Source organism: Spermophilus citellus, assembly GCF_964194105.1.
Source record: "Spermophilus citellus genome assembly, chromosome: 4".
NCBI classification, from domain to species: domain Eukaryota; kingdom Metazoa; phylum Chordata; class Mammalia; order Rodentia; family Sciuridae; genus Spermophilus; species Spermophilus citellus.
The window spans coordinates 17775783-17798155 of NC_138185.1; the positions used below are offsets into that span (position 1 = coordinate 17775783).

The following is a 22373-nucleotide window of genomic DNA, read 5'->3' on the forward strand; positions in this document are numbered from 1 at the left end:
GTCCCTGAAGGCAATATTTAGAAAGCATGGCTGCAGTTGTCCCATGCAGTCCCACTGTAATGCATCTACTGGTATGCAGAAGGGAGGAGGGAATCCAGCCTGAGGAGAAGAGCTCCTTCCATGATCAGTCACCAGAAACAAGACTCCAGGAAACTGCCACACTGCTCCAAGGAAAGAAAGGAACTGCCCCTTTGCCATTTCCTATGCTGGGATCTTAATTGCTAGCACCACCTGTTTCTTGATAGTATATTTATGCCTAAGCTTGGAGAATTACACCTGTAGAGTTTACTTTTTGATTGCTACAAGAAAGTTAAGAACTTGCAGGTCTATGCACAAGTGCCCCATTATGTAATCATTTATTCAGTGAACATCTTTTAAATAGCAGGATGTGCCAGGCATTATTTAAAGTCCTGGAGACACACCAGCAAGCTAGACCAAAAGTTCCTGCTCTCATGGAGCATTCATTTTTATGAGTATGTTCCTCCATGAGACCTTTGCTCAAAAACATTTCTTCAGTTGGATCATGTTTTTAGTTTTAATTGGACACAATACCTTTTTTATTTTATTTATTTATTTTTATGTGGTGCTGAGGATCTAATCCAGGACCTTACACATGCTAGGCAAGTGCTCTACCACTGAGCCATAACCTCAGCCCAGCATCTTGCAGTTTACCCTCAAACCTGTGTGAGCCAGAAGAAAAAAAAAATCAGTGTTAATACTTAATGGCCACATATTGTTACTACCTTATAGGTCCTATAAACCATATTATTTACAGTGATCACTTTATTTGCCAGTTATCCTTCAAATCTACTCTCAGTAATAGAAATTTGCTACTTTCTAAAGGTACTGTAAGAGGGCTGGAGTTGTGGCTCAGTGGTAGAGTGCTTGCCTAGCACATGTGAGGCACTGGGTTTGATCCCTAGCACCACATAAAATAAATAAATAAGTAAAGATATTGTGTCCATCTACAACTGAAGAAGTTTTGGCAACTGATTATAATAGCCAAATACTAGTCAGCTCAGTTGTCTGGTAGTAATAGACTGAGTAAACTATAGTATATTAGCATTGAATGAAGAATGAGGAATATCTCTGTGCTATGGAATCATCTCAGAATATATAGTTGAGTGAAAAAAAAAATGATGTGGAGAAACTCTGTAGTGTGCTAGCATTTATCTACAGAGGCTGCATTTGTGTCTGCCCATCTCTGCCTCTCCCCCACAAGAGATAAAACTTGAATTTTTTTTTAAGTGGTTACATATAGAGGGAACCAAGAACCACACAGAAGTGACAGAGGTAGAAACCAGTTTTCTAACCATGCCTTTTTGTGTATTTGACTTTGTAGCCATTTTAAATATTTTACATTATTATAATGCAAAATATTTTTAACTTTTTTACAAGTTGCAAAACAATGTAGAGTTCCAGTATACCTTTCTTTTCAATAGCTCAGCTTCTTTTAATGTAAGCATTTTATACAACTATAGTGTAATTATTGGAACCAGGAAATTTTTGTTAATTTGTTCTTTTTAGATACACGTGACAATAGAGTGTATTTTGACATATTATACATACATGAAGTATAACTTATTCTAATTAGGATTTCATTCTTCTTGTTGTATACATGATATGGAGTTTCAGTGGTTGTGTATACATATGTGAACATTGGAAAGTTTTATCCAATTCATTCTACTCTTTCCTTTTCCCATTCCCTGTCCCTTCCCTTCATTTCCCTTTGTCTAATCCAGTGAACTTCTGTTCTTCCCTCCTCCTCCTCTCTTGTTTGTGAGCATCTGCATATGAGAAAGAACATTTGACCTTTGTTTTGTGGGATGAGCTTTATTTCACTTAGTCTCCAGTTCTATCCATTTATAAGCAAATGCCATAATTCCATTCTTCTTTATGGGTGAGTAATATTCCATTGTGTATGTATACCACATTTCCTTTATCCATTCATCTGTTTAAGGGCACCTAGGTTGGTTTCATAGCTTAGCTATTGTGAATTAATCTGCTATATACATTGATGTGGCTGTCCTATACAACAATGATGAATCAACTGAAAGAGAAATTAGAAAAACTATCCCATTCACAATAGCCTAAAAAAAAACAACAACAACAAAATGCTTGGGAATCAATCTAAAAAAAAGAGGTGAAAGACCTCTACAATGAAAACTACAGAACACTGAAAAAAGAAACTGAAGAAGATCTTAGTAGATGGGAAAACCTCCCATGAAGCACCTGTACTAGAGTTCTTTGAGATTATACCAAGGAATGGAGGGTCAAATGGTGGTTGCATTCCAAGTTTTCTGAGGAATCTCCATACTGCTTTCCATAGTGGTTACACCAATTTGCAGTCCCACCAACAACGTATGAGTGTACCTTTTCCCCCGTATTCTCGTCAGCATTTATTACTTGTATTCTTGATAATTGCCATTGTGACTGGAGTGAGATGAAATTTCAGTGTAGTTCTAATTTGCATTTCTCTAATCACTAGAGATTTGGTGTTGAACATTTTTTCATATTTTTGTAGACCATTCGTATTTCTTCTGTGAAGTATCTGTTCAGTTCCTTTGCTCATTTGTTGATTTGGTTATTTGTTTTTTAAGTTTAATAAGTTTTTTGAGTTATTTGTATATCCTGGAGATTAATGCTCTGAGATGCAGATATTAAAGATTTTCTCCCATTCTGTAGGCTCTCTGTTCATATTCTTGATTGTTTCCTTTGCTGTGAAGAAGCTTTGTAGTTTGATGCCATCCCATTTATTGACTTTTTTTTTTTTTTAGTTGTAGTTGGACATGATGCCTTTATTTTATTTATTTTTATGTGGTGCTGAGGATCGAAATGTGCTAGATGGGCGCTCTACCACTGAGCCACAACCCCAGCCCCCATTTATTGATTCTTGATTTTACTTCTTATGCTTCAGAAGTCTTGTTGAGGAATTGGTTTCTAAGACAACATTTTGGAGATTTGGGCCTACTTTTTCTTCTAGTAGGCACAGGATCTCTGGTCTAATGCCTAGGTTTTTGATCCACTTTGAATTTAATTTAATTCTGCTGCAAATGGATTTCCAATTTTCCCAGCACCATTTGTTGAACAATGTATGTTTATGGCACCTTTGTCTAGGATGAGATAACTGAATTTATGTGCATTTGTCTCTGTGTCTTCTGTTAGGTTCCATTGGTCTTCATGTCTGTTTTGGTGATAATACCATGCTGTTTTTGTTACTGTAGCTGTGTAGTATAATTTGAGGTCTGGTATTCTGATGCCTCCTGCTTCACTTTTCTCACTAAGGATTGCTTTGGCTGTTTTGGCTATTGTTTTTTCCAAATGAATTTCATGACTGCTTTTTCTATTTCTATGAAAACATTATTGGAATAGGAATTGCATTGAATTTGTATAGCACTTTTAGTAGTATGGCTGTTTTGACAATATTAATTCTGCCTATCCAAGAGCATGGGAGGTCTTTCTATCTTCTAAGATCTTCAGTTTCTTTCTTTAGTGTTCTGTAGTTTTCATTGTAGACCATTTTGTTGTTTTTGGTTTTAGGCTATTATGAATGGGATAGTTTTTCTAATTTCTCTTTCAGTTGATTCATCATTGTTGTATAGGAACACAACTGATTTAGTTAATTTTATATCCTGCTACTTTACTGAATTTGTTTATGAGTAGAACCAGGAAATTTACATTGATAAAATGTTAATCTAAGACCCTATTTGTATTCCTTCAGTTTCCCACAAGTGATCTTTTTCTTAGCCTGGGATCCAGTCCAGGATCTCACATTCCTTTTAGAAGTCATGACTCATCAGCCTCTTTCAATCTATGAAGGTTCCTTAGTCTTTCCTTACCTTTTGTCATTTGACACTTTGAAAGGGTACTGACAAGCTGTTTTGTACAAAGTCCCTTAATTTGTATTTTCCTGATGTTTTCTCATGATTAGATATGACCTTATACATTTGGGGCAAACATATCATAGAAGTGATGGTATGTCCTTCTCAATACATTCCATCAGGGTACATGATGTCAGTCTTATTATCCTAGCACTTGATCACTTGGTGATGGTGGTGTCTTCCAGGTTTCTCTACTGTAGTATAACTACTTTTAGTTAAGTATTTATGAATATGTATTTGAGATTCTGTAAATATCCTGTTTCTCGTTATACTTTTCCCCATTAATGTTAGTGCCCATCAGTGGTGTTTGGCCCATGGTCATTTTCTATTTCCATTATCCCTTCTGCATTTATTTTACTGTAAAGACAGTTCTCTTTTGTCTCTGATTTATTTACATCAGTATTATTTGTTTTTTTATTGTCTGTTTTGTTTTGTGCTGGGGTCTCACTATGTTGCCCAGACAGGCCATGAACACTTGATCTCAAGTGATCCTCCTGCCTCAGCGCCTCCCCAGTAATCAGAACTATAGGCACACAGAACCACACCCAGCTTTCTTTCTTTCTTTCCTTTTTTTTTTTTTTTTTGAACTGGAGATTGAACCCATGGGCACTTTACCATTGAACTATATTCCCAACCCTTTTTCTTTTTTTCTTTGGAGACAAGGCCTTACCAAGTTGCTTAGGGAGCTGCTCTAGAACTTGGGATCTTCCTGCCTCAGCCTCCTGAGTCTCTAGTACAGCAACGATGCCACTGTACCCTGCCACCCCCAGCTATTTTATTTTATAAACCATTACTCTGATTACTGATTTTTGTTTTCAAGATGTTTAGATTTAGCTTTTGGTATCCCTTCATTTGGGCTTCTTTGTCTGTTGGACATGCTACGATTTTTGAGCACTTTCTTTTCAACACATAAGATATTCAGGTTCATGTTGCATTTTTCCTGACATAGCTTTGGAACTGACCATTTCTTCAAGGATTTATCATTCTTTTTATCTGAGAATGGCATTTAGAAATCAAGATCTGGCTATGAGGTACCTGTACTGGAGTTATTCCTTTTGGATCTTTTGCATAAAAGGAGCTAGGAAGTAGATGTATGTGTACCAACACAAGCACACGTAGTGAACCTCCTCACTCATACTGAAGTTAACCATCCATAATGAGATTTCTGATTCTCATCATCAGGGTTCATTATAGTCTTCTCCTGTACATTATTTGTAACTTTTCTCTGTCAGAGAGAAGCCTGAATCTCATTATCTTAACACAGTGTATTTATTCTCTTAATCCTAGTGTATCCAGAGAGTACTATTAAGTAGTCTCAGAATTGTTAATATTTTCTGGAAAATAAATTTACCAGAGTATAATATCAATCAATAGAAGGTTGTTTGGGGGCTGGGGATGTGGCTTAAGCGGTAGTGCGCTCGCCTGGCATGCGCGGGGCACTGGGTTCGATCCTCAGCACCACATAAAAATAAAATAAAAGATGTTGTGTCCATCGAAAACTAAAATATAAATATTTAAAAAATAGTAGGTTGTTTGGTTATTAGTACCACAAATAATCAAAACATCATCTTCTTAAGTTGCTTAGTTATTTCTTCCCTACCCCCTTCATTATGGGTAATTAAGACAGGAAAGTCTTTTTTTTTTTTTTTTTTTTTGATTCTGGGGATTAAACTCAGGGGCATTTCCCATTGAGCTATGTTCCCAGCCCATTTGTTTATATTTTTATTTTGAGGCAGGGTATTGCTAAGTTGCTGAGGCTGTCTTTGAAGTTGCCGTTCTCCTGCTTTAGCCTCCTGAATTAATAGGATTACAGGCATGCACCACCTTGCCTCACTTGGAAAGTGAATTCCTAAAATTCAAAAGCAAGCCAGGTAATGTAGCACACACCAGTAATCCCAGAGACTTGGGAGGCTAAGGCAGGAGGATTGCTAGTTTAAGATCAGCCTGAACAATTTAGCGAGACCGTGTGTCAGGATAAAAAGGACTACGATATAGCTCAGTGGTGGAGTGCTACTGGGTTCAATCCCCAGTACTGGAAAAAAAAAATTTACAGCAAAATGGAACAGTTGAGTCTGTATACGAAGTAGACAGCATGTCTTAGGCAACTTACCATCACTGTGATAAGGTACCTGAGGTAAACAATTTAAAAGTATTAAAGACTTATTTTTACTCATAGTTTCAGAGGTTTGGGTCCATGGTTGCTTCACCCCATTGCTCAGGGCCTGTGGTGAGGCCAAACATAATGACAGAGAATATGGTGAAACAAACCTGCTCAGCTCATGGAGACTGGGAAACAAAAAGGGAAAGGCAGAGGCTAAGGTCCCAATGTACCCTACACAGGCACATCCCCAAAAACCTACTCCTCCAACTGGGCCCCACCTACTAAAAGCACCACCATCTGGGGAGCAAGACTCCATCATATAAAACTATGATCCAAAATTGTAACACAGCATAACAAATAAAATAATACTGATGTGTATAAATGAGACAAAAGATAACTGTTTTTTTCAGTAGAATTCCCATTAATAAATGCAAAAAGAATGATGGAAATAGAAATTACCATTAGCCAAACACCATGGTATTTGGAATTATGCCATATATATAATATTTTTGTACATTTTTGGTTTTATGTAATTGTTTTGCCACTGGTGCTCTGTTTTTTTTTTTCTTTTGGCAGTACTGGTGATTGAACTCAGGAGCACTTTTCTACTGAGCTACTTTCCCAGCTTTTTTATTTTTTATATAGAGACAGTTTATTCAGCTGCTCAAGCTGGCCTCAAACTTGCAGCACTCCTGCTTTACCCTTATAAGTTGCTGGGATTTTAGGCATGCACCACCATGCCCATTGTAACTCTGATATACTTTTATCCAGATTAATCAGCTGGGTTTGCTTTTTGTCCCAAATTACAGTAGTATTTTAACCCTCTGTGTTAGCTTTTTATTGCCATGACCAAAATACTTGACAAGAACCAAGAACAGCTTGGGGAGGAGGAAAGTTTATCTTGGCTCACAGTTTCAGAGGTTCCATCCATTGACAATGGACTCCCATTGTTCTGGGCTGGAGGTGAGGCGGAACATCATGGCAGAATGGAGTGCTGATGGAAAGCTGCTCAGTCCATGGCAACCAGGAAGCAGAAATCTAAGAGAGAAGGAGGAATCAGGGGAATGAGAATCCCCAAAGGCAAGCCCCCAGTGACCCATTTCCTCCAGTTACACCCCACCTACCTACAGCTACTACCCAGTTCTTCCAAATTATTATTTTATCAAATGGATGAATCTACTGATTAGATTACAGCTCATGATTGTTTTACCTCTGAACATTGCTGCATTGTTACAGGAGCTTTTGGGGATACTCATATTCAAACCAGAACACACTCTTTCACTCCTCTGGTTGAGTGTGTCTTCATTGCCCTTTCTCCCTCTGTCTCTGAGCATTTATGTAGACACACACCATATTCTCTCCCTAAACTGTTTGAGAGTAAGAGACATTGAATCTTTCTGTCTGCTACATAGTGCATGTTTTCAAGGTGCAAGGGCCCTTCTCTTCTCACAGTTCAGTTCTCAGAATCAGGAAATAAGAATACTATTCTCTAATCCATAGTTCATATTCAAATTTATCATTTCATTTTATTTCTTTTATAGCTATCATTCTCCCAGACCAGGATCCAGCCAGGATCACCCATTATTACCTTTATTTGTCATCCCTTTAGTCTTTTTTAAATTTTAATTAATTTATTTATTCTAACTAGATATATGTGACAGCAGAATGCTTTTTGATTTGCTGTACACAGTTGCAGTACAACTTTTCATTTCTCTGGTTGTACCCTTCAGTGTCTTTTAAGCTGGATCAATCCCTTGATCTTTCTTTTTGCTTTCGTGACCTTTAAGTTTTTATAGAGTGATAGTGGGTTATTTTGTCCCTAATTTGGGTTGTCTCTATTTCCTCAAGATTGAATTCAAGTTTGGTACCACCACCAAATTGATACATTCTTCTCAATATATCATATCAGGAAGAACATAGGGTTCATTTGTCTTATGATATTGACATTGTTTCCTTAGATTTCTCCACTACAAAGTTGCTATTTTTCTCTTTGAAATTTAGAAGTAATTTTAGGGATGTACATTAAGACTATACCTGCTTCTCATTAAAGTTTCACCTACTGGCTTTATCTTCCATTGATTATCTCTGCCTGAATCAATTATCACTATGATAGTTACAAAGTCACAGTTTTCCGTCATTTGTTAATGCATTCATTATTTGACATATAAGGAAGTATTCTTTTCCTTTTTCTCCCATTTATTTATGTCAGTGTGAACCCAAGGGTTTTTCTTTATTCAGTGGGTTACAATCCATTACTGTCTTTATTTTGATGTTCATATAGTCCAAGACTCAGCCAGTGAGAATTTTCAGGTGTTATTTTGATAGACGTTTATCATACTGAGTACTTCCTTACATTCAGGCACAGTGATGTGTTTGAGGCTTATCTTAAAGTTTTTCTACCCTACTCTTACCTGTAGATTTTCTCCAGTGTACCTTGGCTTTGTACTAGAGTTATGTTATAGAGTTGTTCTATCTTTAAGAATGATATTTTAAAAATAAGATCTGCGGGCTGGGGGCTGGGGATGTGGCTCAAGCGGTAGCACGCTCGCCTGGCATGCGTGCGGCCCAGGTTCGATCCTCAGCACCACATACAAACAAAGATGTTGTGTCCACCAAATACTAAAAAATAAAAATATTAAAATTCTCTCTCTCTCTCCCTCTCTTTAAAAAAAAAAAAAAAAAAAAAAAAGATCTGCGGGCTGGGGTTGTGGCTCAGCAGTAGAGTGCTCACCTAGCACGTGTGAGACCCTGGGTTCAATCCTCAGCACCACATAAAAAAATGAATGAATAAAATAAAGATATTTAAAAAAATAAGATCTGGAAGTTAAATATGTTCATTGCTATTGGGATGACATTGCTTCTAAACATTCTCAGTCATTAAATATTGCTAGGATACACACACACACACACACACGCATATACATAAACAATATAAATGCATATATGCAACATGCATTCATCTGTATATTATGTAAATGTATGTTTTACATAAACGTATGTCTGTATTCATATCTATTTCTGTATCTGTGTGCACATATGTACGTGTGTGTATGTATGCACGCACACACACACACACACACACCCCTTACTGTGAGTTAATACTTGATTCCTCCCATTCATTCTAATGCCATAGTTTGTTGTAGTTTTTGTTGTTGTTGTTGTTTACTTTTTTTGTGGTGCTAAGGATCAAACCCAGTATCTCACATTTGCTAGGCTAGTGTTCTACCTTATTCTACACCCCATCCCTTATTCTAGTTTTCTCTCTTTCCATAATTGCAACTTCTTTCTTCAGCAGTGAAAACCTTTATTACTGTTACCCCAGATTTTTTACTTATTTGCTGAATCCTAGATTACCCAGAGAGTAGTCTCAGGACCACTAACTAACCCTACCATTAATATGTGTGTGTGTGTATGTGTGTATTTTTTTTCTCCCCAAGTGTGTGTTGAAAACATTTTGATTTGACTTTTACAGACTCAGTAGAGTACATAGCCCTAAGTGGCTGAGGAGACAAAAACCTTACAGTATTTTCAGAAATTATGTTTTTGGTGGGTTGTGATGGTATTGTTTTCCTGATACTGTAATAGATAGGTAAGTAGAAAGGGAGAAATGAAATGAGTAATGACACTGGTGTGGTTGAGCTTTTCATTATGATGGAAAAGAAATACCAGTATAAGGGCGATTAATTTTTTTTTCATATTGTTGTCTTTGCAGTACTAGAGATCATACCCAGGGCCTCACACATTTCTTACATATGCACAAGGCTATATTCACTGCACACACACACAAGCACTTCCTTTATTTGCCTACTGAATAGGCCTCAAAACAGTCACCAAACCTGTAGCAGTGTATATTCAGATTGTTGTTTCTAAGTACCATTTTTGTCTTCTGGCCTATGGCTTGGCTGTTTCTTAGCCACTTTGCCTGAAGACTGCCAGAGAGAGGAAGAATAAGCTGTTCCAAGACATCTGGTCTGGTCCTGCTATTCATACAAAATTGATAAGAGGAATTATAACTCCTAAAAAGTAATGGATGTAGGCAGTGATCTTCAATTCAAAAACAGACTAGCAGATAACAAGGACCTCTTGATGGAAATCGAAATCCCATCTGAAATATCTTGCCAAACAGATCTTAGCTTGATCATGTCTCAAGGTATACTTCCCAGTTTAGAGGACATAGAGGGGGGCAGAGCAGGAATGCAGTTGGCAAGATGTCAGGCATGGGAAAACATAGGACAGATACCTGTTCTGTTCAATAGAAAATTACATTGAAAAGAGTGATTGGAGGCTGAGTGTATCTAAGATATATCAACTGATTAGAAGGTGTGTTTCTTATTTGGTTTCTCATCCAAATAAGCAGGAAGTTGAAACACTGGCTTGATGGTTGATATTAATTTTTTTTTAAGTGTAGCAATGGTAATATAAGCTGTTTTACAAGAGTCTTTAGAGATATTTATTGAAATATGTAAGAATGAAACACAATAATGCCAATGACTTGCCTCTTAACAATCTTGGAGGATAGAAATATGGTAGATGAAACAGGAATAACCATAAGAAGTTATTAAACTTTCTTCTATTTTCGTTTATATTTGAAGTTTTTTATTAAATTTTAAAATAGAGAATTGGTGCTACCAGCTCTGAGGCATCTCCCAGAGAGTAGGACAGCATCCTTGGAGTGAGGGCCATCTCCACAAGCTGAGAAGGGTGGGACACCAAGGCCTCCCCCACTGCTTTATGCCTGGTACTAGTAGTCAGTAAGCAACACGTGAAGAAATGAGTGACCCCAAAGGTGGCAGCTGACATTTGGGTGAATTCAGTTCTGAACCCAAACCCATGACACATAACTGTGAGATAAAGATTGCAGCTAAGATTTTTAAATTGTTTTCAATTGTTTTCACATGGGACATAAGTACTTCCTATTCCTAGGCTGCTGCAGTTCTTACACACGTGGTAATGTGATATGTATGACCCTTCTCCTTCCCAGGCTCAGGCCCGATGTCACCGCATAGGCCAGAGCAAAGCTGTCAAGGTGTATCGCCTCATCACTCGGAACTCCTATGAACGGGAAATGTTTGATAAGGCCAGCCTAAAGCTGGGCCTGGACAAGGCTGTACTTCAGGACATCAACAGAAAGGGCAGCACCAATGGAGTGAGTATGATGGACCTACTCTGGAATGTTAAGGAGCACTGGTCATGCAGCCCTAGCCTCTCTGGGTTTTTCCTCCTGACAGCTGTTTCCAGGTTCATTTTATTATACCGAGCCAGCCCACATATCACTGTTAGGAAATAGAGGATAATTTAGAGTCAGGTCTCTGCATTTTCTGAATGTTTAAGGTAAATCTATAGGAACAATTATGTGGTAGAGTTGCCCAGCATACAATAATGTTTCAGTAAAGAGTTTTTTAGTCATGCCCATTAGAAGCTAGTGGAGCTTAATGTTCTTTACTGTGTAAATATGTATTCATTACCATGTTTTATCTCATACCCCAGACTTTGAACTTCTTGATGATATAATGGGAAGAGTGTTATCTGTGGCCCCTAACAGTGCATGAGTGGCATATTAAAGATGTTCAATACATGATAATCAGTGAATAATGACTAAATAAATTAACAGCTTGAAATATGGCAGTTAAAATCTTTTTTTTTCTCCCTTGATGGAGGGGATAAAGATTGCAGCTACAATTTTTAAATTGTTTTCAAATGCAGGCAAACAAAACAGAATATCTCCTTAATCACTAGGCTTAGGGCATCAAAGATTAGGAATTAAAGCCTTCTAAATGAGTTGTTTATACTCCAGATGTTCTATATCCTCTTAGCTATACATATGTTGCTAAGTGTAATACTTCAAGTTACCCATCTTGGGAGTCACAGAATTCCCTCTTGTGATTAATATAAAGAGAACCAGATTCTTAATTAGAACCAGGAAAGGGTGTTTTGAACCCCATTTCCTGTTTTCAACAAGAGTTAAGAAGATCACACTTGGCGTGGGATCCTTTTTTTTTTTTTAAGAAATGACATCATTTTAAATACTGATGTATTTATTTAATAATGAATAAATCATTATTCTCCAGCTTGTTTGGTACATCTGGAGGTTTTTAAAGATACAGGCTCAAACTAAAATATTTTAAAAATATGTCAAGTATATCCTCTTCAGTGGTGCATAGTTTTAATGGCTTGTGACATTTGATAATAACCAACGTCCTGAAGAATGTTAGGGCCCTTGGATCATCCACTGAATTTTATTCCAGAGGTCTGCCTGCTGTCCCCAGCGAAAATCCAGAGTACCTTTATCTGGGTTTTCATTTTCTGAAGTTTGCTGCCCCTGTTCTTTGTTCTTCTGACTATGCAATTAGTGGAGGAACCATACTCTGAATCACAAAGGCCAGGTGTGAGGCTATTTCTCCTGTGCATTTGCCACTTTGTGAGTAGCCTTTGGTGCCCTGTTCAGGTACAGCAACTCTCAAAAATGGAGGTGGAGGACTTGCTCCGGAAAGGTGCTTATGGAGCTTTAATGGACGAGGAGGATGAAGGCTCCAAATTTTGTGAAGAAGATATAGACCAGATTCTTCAGAGGAGAACCCACACCATCACCATCCAGTCTGAGGGGAAAGGGTCTACTTTTGCCAAGGTATAGGACCTTCTCACCACAGTCGTCATTGGGGGTGGGGGAGAAAGAAAATTATTTATTCTTCACCCCTCATTAGCAAGTCTTCTCTTTCTCCATATATAAACCCTTGAATTTTCTTGACTACACATCTAGTTTGTGTTACTTTCTAAAAATGTATACAGGAAATCTAAATATTGAGGCAGGGACTGTGCACAGAAGGAAGACACTCTGAGCCTTTGAGAGCCAATAATAGACAGGTATACACTAGTCTGCACTTTATTCTCTCTTTACAAGGATTGCTCAGAGACCATTGGTCATCTTTATTTCCTTGTAGATCACTCAGTCATTGTCAAAGAGTGGACCACCAATGAACAATCCATTCTGCAAATGTTTTGTTCATTTCATGGGAAAGTGATTTTACTTCAGTTTCCCAGCTTCTAGTCTCAGACCACCTTCCTGTGTAATTCAGGTCACTAGGTTTAAAACTTTGCAGATCACTCTCAGTTTGGTTTGGTCTCCTGTTTGATGACTCATGTAGGACTTTTTCTGTAGAAAGTTTTGTGTTCAGTAGGGAATGTGGGTAATCTATTGCTCATCTCTATACCTCATACTTTAGCCCAGTGCCTCTTCTAAAGCAGATACATGGTAACTGTTGAACTGAAAGAAGAGTTAAAGCTAGAAAACGCTTAAAGAATTAACCTGTGTATAGGGAACTAGACACCAAGGAGCACATTGCTACTGTCTTCCAGGATTTGTCCTCCTGCTTCCAAGTCTAAGCTTCAAAAAAATGACCTTCCAGTTTAAAATTGTAGTTTCCTCATACAGTCTTTGAAATAAAAGAAAAAGAAAGAACATCCTTGATATTTTCACATTCACTTTAGAAGCAATATTAGGAGTTGGGTTTGATGTAGATAAGTAATACATTTAATAATAACTTTTATTAGTTCGTAGTGTGTTCAAGCACAGTTTACTGACTCTTGTCTCCTTCACAGGCTAGCTTTGTGGCTTCAGGAAACAGAACAGATATTTCCTTAGATGATCCTAACTTTTGGCAGAAATGGGCTAAAATAGCTGAACTAGACACTGAAGCAAAGAATGAAAAGGTACATTTTTTTTTATTCCACTGAATATTTCACTACTATCTTATGACAATAAATTCCTACACAGCCCAAATCATTATTTACTCTTGAGTCTTGATTCTTAAATGAGATGCTATTTGTCACACACTTGAAACATGCCTGGCACAGACAGCACTTGGTAAATATTAACTGTTACATAACTTTACAATGACCTAATGGTACGTACAATCTGCTGAGCGTCTGGGAAGTTAGACAAAGACACACAGAACAGGAACTGGCCAAACAGGTCAAATTCAGCCTTGTTCTCATGCCAGCATCCCATCCTTGGCACATGACTGTTTTACCTCTATTTTAATACTTCCTATGAAGGCAGCTCACCTCTGACAAATAAAAAGAAGAGGAAAAACAGCATGACAAAGAAAAGTTTTTGGGCTTTATCTCCATTTTTTTTCAGTGTCTTGAATTTTTCTGTATCTAAGCATAGAAAAGAGAATGGGCTTTGGAACGGGAACGGAACCAGTATGTGCCTTTGGGTAAGGAACTTGCCCTCACCACAACAAGTGAAAAAAGGAGGTGGTAAAGCCCACACTGTGGGATGCAAGGTCACATTTGTGAACATAACTGGTACAGTGCCTGGCCAACTGTGAGGTCCCCATAAAATATTAGTTTCCCTTCCTCCATCTCTGACCCTGTCACCTTACTTCAGGATGACTATGCATTATTTCCACCTGTCTTTTCTCAGATGACTGTTGAACTCCCATGGACTCACAAACCCAGGGAACAATCCCTATTCATATCTCACTAAACCAATGACTGATACCCAACAATAACTGTTTTTCTGTAGGACCACCAAAAATTACATAATCCAACATGTTTTCTCCAAATAGAAATGTTTTTCTTCTTTTAAGAAGAAAAATTTTATTCCTCTTTAATAACCTGATCAAGTGTTTTCCAGTGTCACAATCCAGAAGCCACTCTGCAGGCAGAGGGGAAGAGAGGGAAAGGCAGAGCTCCTGCCCTGTGGGCAGCAGAAAGCACAGAGAGTCTTTCAAGGTGGGATGCAAAGGTGCTGGAGCAGGGCTTGGAAACTGGTCCTCTGGGCTACAGCCTTGGAAAGAGGTCCAGGGGAAAAAAGATGAAATTAAATGGCCAAGGGAGCCACCAGAATGAAGGAGATTCCTGAACTAAGGATTTTGTCTTTTGGCAAAGGACAAAGGTCAATAGAAGTATGAGAGGAGGCAGATAATGAAGCAACAGGATGTGTTTGTCTTCAGAAAGTTGCTGAGCAGATGGAATTCTCTGAACTGTCCTACAGTCTCTAGAGCACAGGCTGCACTTTGCATGCTGGGCAGAACAGCTGGGCCTCACCACTCCAGTCTTCGTTGGCAAGAGCAGACTGCCACTGTGGCACTGGGAGGCCACACTTGCCCATACCCCTGTTAAAATGATGGCAGAAACAGCAGATGGTAGCTGACAGCACTGGGGGCTCCAGGGAACAGGCCAACTTGAGGAAGTCCCAGAGAATCGCCTCTGCTTGGCCTGTGGTCACAGGAATGGCAGGTGTACTGTGAAGAGCCTTTCTTGCTAGAAGATGAGTCAGGATGGGGGGATCGTTCTCACGTGTGCCCTGAGGCAGCAGGATAGCAGGGTATGTTTGAGCATTGTGGTGGGAGCAGAGAAGAGAGCCCATCTCCCCAACAGTCCTCTCCATTTTCAGGAAAGCTTAGTGATTGACCGACCTCGTGTGAGAAAGCAGACAAAACACTACAACTCATTTGAAGAAGATGAGCTCATGGAGTTTTCAGAGTTAGACAGCGACTCAGATGAAAGGCCCACTCGATCCAGGCGCCTCAATGACAAAGCCAGGCGCTACCTCCGAGCTGAATGCTTCCGAGTAGAGAAGAACCTGCTTATCTTCGGGTGGGTATTGGCTCTGCTTGCTGGTGGTACTGCTGATGCTTTTTTCCCTTCTGTGTTTCAGTCCCTGGGATTTGTCCAGCATTTCTCTCCAGTCCCCTCTTGTTGCGGGGCTGATTGGGGTCTACTGGAGCAAGAAGAGTTGAGCTTTCTGCTCAGAATCCCCCTCAAGTGTTTTCCAGTGTCACAGTCAAGAAGCCACTCTGCGGTGGTGGGGAAGAGAGGGAAAGGAAGAGTTCCTGTCCTGTGGGTAGCAGAAAGCACAGGGAGTCACTGTGTGCTCTGCAGCCACAATGTAGAAGTGCCATGGTTTTCTCCAGCTTGTCACAACAAATCTACTAATTTTGTATCTTCTGATTTCCTGCTTTTTTTCCCCCAAGGATGTATAACAAGTCCATATAGCAGATATTACATTCAAGACATGATTGATTTAGGGCTCTGATTTTGGTAGAAGTAGAAGGTTCAGTTTCTGTGACCTCACCATTGCTGTTTTTGTGGAAAGTACCAGGGGCACGGACTACTGAGCCATATCCCCAGCCCTATTTTGTATTTTATTTAGAGACAGGGTCTCACTGAGTTATTTAGCTCCTCACTTTTAGAGAGGCTGGCTTTGAACTCTCAGTTCTCCTACCTCACCCTCCCAAGCCATTGGGATTACAGGTGTGCGCTGCAGACAGCTCACTATTGCTTTTGAATACTGCAGCTGGACTCAGTTTCAATTTCAAACTTATTCTCTGCTCCTGATATTGTGATCTAGTGGACATACGAAGCTCTCCTTGTTCGATGCCCATGTCACTTAGTGACATTTAGTGTGCTGCGGTCATGCAGTCCTCAAAGGCCTTGCAGGACAAAGCCCTCCAGGTGATTAATAGACCCGAAAGAAGAGAAGAACCACTCATGGCTCTTGTTTGTTCTGCTGCATGAAGATGCATGTGTGGCCCTTCCCCCTCCAACACCCTTCTATATTTTCACCATCAGCTGGGGCCGGTGGAAAGACATTCTGACTCACGGGCGATTCAAGTGGCACCTGAACGAGAAGGATATGGAGATGATTTGCCGGGCCCTGCTGGTGTACTGTGTCAAACATTATAAGGGGGATGAGAAGATCAAAAGTTTCATTTGGGAACTGATCACACCTACCAAAGATGGACAGGCCCAGACCCTCCAGAACCATTCAGGTGAGAGGTGGAAGGGCTGTGCCTGAGAAGCACAAGCTCCTATGCACTTTAGTCACCTGTGTGTTCCCTGTTGCTGTGTTTTGGGGGACTTCTTGGATACATTTTGGAATGTTACCTGTGGGAAAGGATGGTGATGCTCTCAGTTCTCCCTTGGGATCATCTAATGTAGCCTGTTATTCTGTTTAATAAAGGACAACTGGGACCTCTCACAGTTTCCCACATGCAGTCCTGCCCACTAACCTGAGACTCCTAGGGTTCCTCCCCTGAGCTGGGGACTCACATATTGTATTCTGTGGCTCACTCTTTTGAATTTTGCCCTTCTGTCTCTGTTCTATCTCGTCTTGCCTTTCCTATGCTGTACTCCTTTCTTGTGCTTAACCAAAGTTCTCCTTGAGGTTTCAAGTCAGATATTCCTTTCCCCTGCTAAATTGTAAGGGCCCACAGGGTACAGGCTACGTCTACTTTCTTGGTTCTCACAGGGTACTCAGTAAATCTTACTGACCTACTAACCAGGTGCATCACCTCACACTGTGGACTAAGAAGTGGGGCCTGTCATCCAGGGCCCACCATGCCTGACCTGGCTGTCTCTTTGCAGCCCCTGCCCATCTCTGACTCAATACCAATGTTGAAGCCCCCTTGGCTCATCCACATGCTCTACACTGTCTATCTGTTTCAGGGTTGTCTGCCCCAGTCCCCAGAGGGAGGAAAGGGAAGAAGACAAAGAACCAGTTATTGCTCCCAGAACTAAAGAATGCAGACTGGTTGGCTACCTGCAACCCTGAGGTGGTCTTGCATGATGATGGCTATAAGAAACACCTCAAACAGCACTGCAATAAGTGAGTGTGCCCTTCTCATCCCTTAAGGAAGCCTCACCCAGAGGTCCAGGCTCCTGGGACTTCCATGGGAATACCACTTCATATTCCTGTACTATCTACTTTATTTATGCAAGGTCTGGAAAGACATAATAGGGGATCTGTGGTCTAAGCTGAGTTAGAATTCATTTCATGTTTCAGCTCCCTAACTTCTTTAACCAAATCTCTTCTCTCAAACAAGGCACTATGAATCCTGGAGGATTTTTCTAATCTGACTCAAAACCAATGAAGACATACTCTTGTCTCTGAGATCAGATTAGCAAGGACAGAACACTGGCCTCACTGGTCAATACTCTCAGCACCCTATGCTGCATTGCTTCCTCTTCTAATTTGGTGTTGCTGTCATGGTCTCCAGTTCCTTAATAGGCATGTATTTGAGATAGTATTCTTTGTATCCTTAGGCTTACAGCTGGGCTGGGGTGCAGACAGCAACAAACAGTGATACAAAATGAAATTCTGTTCTTGTGTAATTTAGTCTTGGGTTATTAGGGCACTAAACCACAAAACTGACATTCTGCTCCAGGTCCTACTAAGAACTAGCTCCCACTGGTGAAGTCTAAAAATCAGTTGTGGTTCTAAATTCTTAGAGAGTTCTTATTCTCTGGGCTTTAGGAGGGGGAAAAGTCTCAAAATTATTTAGTTGACTGGCAGCTGAGTTAAGAATAATATAACAGAGGGGCTGGGGATGTGGCTCAAGCGGTAGCGCACTCGCCTGGCATGCGTGCGGCCCTGGTTCGATCCTCAGCACCACATACAAACAAAGATGTTGTGTCCGCTGAAAACTAAAAAAAATAAATATTAAAAAAAGAATAATATAACAGAGATGTAAGAATTTTTTTTCCTTTTAAAGGTTCTAAGTATGTGTGTCTCCACCCACAACTCAAGTTCACAGTGGTACTTTCCTCCAAGAACTAATAGAAATTATGCCTTTTTTAGAGGACTCAACCCCTCATTATTAACTTTTTTTTAATAGATTTTTTAAAAATTCTGTCAAAAATAAGTTTTCTTCTCACCTCCAGTTTCCCTGTTGCCCTCTCCAGAGGCAACCCTTGTTAACCTGGCTCTTCCACAGACACTTTGTGCACATACCAGTTGTATACAGATGTGCAGCCTTGTTTTGTCTTTCTTAAAATGATATGTATTGTACATAACTGCTTGTGATCCCTTTTTTTAAACACCTTTATCTGGCGGTCAGTTCCTGTATAAGTACTACAGATATACTCGAGCTTTTATTTCCAGCAGCCAATCTTCACTCCTTTTTTTAAAAAATTATTTATATATATGTATTTTTAGTTGTTAATTGGACCTTTATTTTATTCATTTATTTTTATGCGGTGCTGAGAATCAAACCCAGTGCCTCACACATGCTAGGCAAGCGCTCTACCACCGAGCCACAACCCTAGCTTACAACATTCACTCTTGACTGTAGTGAGGAAATTGTCCCAAGTACTCCTCCAGACGTCTTTGCTGCTTAGCCTTGAACACAAGCATCTCTTCAATAATGGCCTCACCTGTATCTACCCTTACTCTCAACCTAGGTCATACAGGCATGTTTAGCCTAGGCCCCCACTGTCATCTTCTGTGTCTCTAACTCTTCATGATTGGTCTCATTTCACAACTAGACTGCTGTAGGTTCTCCAAGAACAATGTTGAATTGTTTACTTTGGTATATACCTCAGAGCACCCAAGCATGATGCAGGGCACAGAGTAATTGCCCAGCAGATACTTGTTTAATTGCTTTGTCTGGTGCATCACTGTGGAGCCTGAGTGCTGCCTCTGCAGAATCAAGGTGAATTGAGTACCTGAGGAGAAAAGATATGTTGGTATGAAAAAGAGACACCTGCCCTTTATTCATTTCACTATGTGCAAGTAAAACTGTTGCACACATTACTCACTCTTCAGTAAGTAGAAAACTGATAACTGGCCTTTGGGAAATCAGCTCTGCCCCCTGGGTCATTGTGGCCATGTGGGAGCGGTGAGTACTCTGAAAGATCAGGGGGGGTGCTTCTGTTTCTGGTTTCCCCTGTGGTTCACGGGACATTCCAACAGATGACTGAGGGCATGGTTGCTTTCTTGGGTAAGGTGAAGGTGCTCTTAGTAACATCTGCCATTGGCACATAGTATCTTACTGATATATATCTTACTGATATATTACTTTATATCCACTGACTGTTAACTTAGGATGTAGGCTGTGGTTCACAGACAGTCATGGTTCTAATATGTTTGCATTGCTATTCTTGCCTTTCCTAGGGTCCTTTTGAGAGTACGGATGCTATACTACCTAAAAGCTGAAATACTGGGAGAAGCAGCTGATAAAGCATTTGAGGGAACTTCTGCCAGGTAAAACAAATCAACCTTAGCTCTCAGTGTTAAAGAATCAAGGTAAAGTGCCTGTTCATGGACTGGCCTGTACTTCAGGAGGCCCGTGTCCCTATCCTACCTAAGATCAGTTGCCCAGGTGGTAAACAGGCAGGTAAAGAAGGACGACTTGGTCAGGTTATCTATAGATACAGAAAGGGAGAAAGTAGGCTTTTAGAAACACAGCTTTTGGTGGGGTTTTAGTCCCTGTTTATCCTTCCAAATAGTATTATAAAATTGCCTTTAAAACAGTCATTTCTTGCCAGGCATAGTAGCTCACACCTATAATCCCAGAACTAAGGAGACTAAGGCAGGAAGATCACAAGTACAAGGCCAACCTTGGCAACTTAGTGAGACCCTATCTCAAAATAAATAAAAGGGACTGGAGAGCATCCCTGGGTTCAATCCCCAGTACCGGGGGCGGGTGGGGTGGGGTGGATAATTTCTCTACCTTAAGTAATTTTTGTCATAGGTGTTACTTAAATAGGCTTGATCTGCCAGGTATAAACTAGAACTTTTACCTAGAATCCCATTTGACCCTAGTACTTTTAGGCATTTGAGTATTTCTCCTTTATTTACTAATCATATTAATAACATTTTGTGGCCTGTTTGATTTTTTGCATCTTAGTTTTATAAATTAATATTTTCCAAAAGCTATAGTATCCTGTGGAAGTTTCCCAAGATTTCAGGGAATGAGGCCAGCAAACTCTCAGTTGCCACTTGATAAAACTCTCAGAAAATTGTAATTTATAGGTGGGATCTCCAGATAGCCTCCTTCACCTTCCCCAGAGCAGCAGTTTGCCCTATACCTATACACACTGGTCCTTCCCAGAGAAAACACCAGAAGTGCTATTATTTGGACTTTAAGATAACCTGGGGCCCTGATTTCTTTCTCTTTCTTTCCGTTGTGCAGTGCCATTGACTTTAAGTCAGAGCACTAAAGGAGAGAGAAGCATAGACAGCTTTACCCAGCAGGCAACTTATAATCAGAACCAGTCCTCACAGTGACTGTTAATACTTGATATGCCTTCTGGGGTCATTGAAGTAATTTCCAGCAGGGATAAGGGGGTTGTGTGTTTTAGTAAAGAGGTTCAAATTAAGTCATATAAATGCAGCAAAATCCAACCTAGTGTTACCTGGCAGAAGTAATCTGAATATACTCATCACCTGGCATATGCTTTCTTAGACATGTAAGAAGTAATGGGTGTTAGCTCAGTAGAAGATGGACAGGGTGAGTCTATTGCCCATTCTTTGCTTTCCTTTCCTCTGCTTTCTCATTCTATCCCTTACCCTGTCCAGGTTTAATGCCTAGGCATGAAACAATTGCCCTAGCGCATGAATAGCAGTCATTTCAGAAAGTTCAGCCCATGCACTATGCAGACAGAGCAGTGGGTTTCTGGAAAACTGGAAGCCAGAGTACATTTAACCTCAGGGGGAACTGGACCTGGCAGGGACATTTGGGCTTGTGACACAGTAACAGCCTGATGGAAAAACAATTTTCAAATGCTGCAGAGAAACCATCCCAGGCAGGGAGGAGCCATTTAGGTAGATGTTTCCCCTCGCAAATCCCAAAACCTTCAAAGAGCAAGGGCTTCTCAAATGAATGAAGACAGTGAGCTAAGAGATGAATGAAAACATGTGCATGCTAAGAACGTGGACAGAAGCTCACAGAGGGACTGATGGAACAAGCCTGCTGACTCTCTGCATGTCTGCACCCTGAGGCAACTTACATTCATTCCTTTTGCCAGGAGCAGTTCAATCTATGATCTGTTTTGACCCAACAGTTAACAGACCATTTTAAGTATTCAGTCAAGTATGAATTCAATTGTTTGGAGGAATTTCTGCCTTCAGATGTCCAATATATCACTGGGTTTTGCTGTGGTTCTCAATGAAAGAGGCACATCAGAACTTTCTTATACATATAGATCCCAGGGCCAACTGACAATGGGTTCTCTAAAGTGGAGCCTGGAATTGAAGCACAAATACTTGGATAGTTCCACTGGAGATTCTGATACCAAGAGTCTGGTTAAGAAACATTGACCTACCCTGTCCTTGGTTACTCCCCTTATATCAAAGCAGTCATTTGGCATTTGTTTTTTAAGGATTGGCTAGCTTCGCTTAGCATAATCTGCTCTAATGCCATCCATTTCCCTCCAAATTCTATGATTTTGTCATTTCTTAATGCAGAGTAATACTCCATTGTGTATAAATGCCACATTTTTTTTATCCATTCATCTATTGAAGGGCATCTAGGTTGGTTCCACAATCTTGCTATCGTGAATTGTGCTGCTAGGGTAGGGACGAAGAGCTTGAGAAGAAGATTAACATTAAACAGGGATGAGAGGTGGGAGGGAAAGGGAGTGAGAAGGGAAATCGCATGGAA

The 22373-nt window shown here is 40.0% G+C and overlaps 1 protein-coding gene across 9 annotated transcripts in view; it reads left to right on the forward strand.

Moving 5' to 3' along the window:
* CHD6 (chromodomain helicase DNA binding protein 6) overlaps positions 1-22373 on the forward strand; it is a 211092-nt gene that overhangs the window by 148846 nt on the left and 39873 nt on the right. For all 9 annotated transcript variants that reach the window (XM_081289966.1, XM_081289958.1, XM_081289959.1 and 6 more), the window contains 7 exons: positions 10964-11128; positions 12428-12607; positions 13579-13689; positions 15383-15585; positions 16561-16760; positions 17437-17596; positions 19883-19972. In XM_081289966.1, coding sequence (XP_081146092.1) covers positions 10964-11128; positions 12428-12607; positions 13579-13689; positions 15383-15585; positions 16561-16760; positions 17437-17596; positions 19883-19972 — 1109 coding nt within the window. The remainder of the gene's footprint in view (positions 1-10963; positions 11129-12427; positions 12608-13578; positions 13690-15382; positions 15586-16560; positions 16761-17436; positions 17597-19882; positions 19973-22373) is intronic.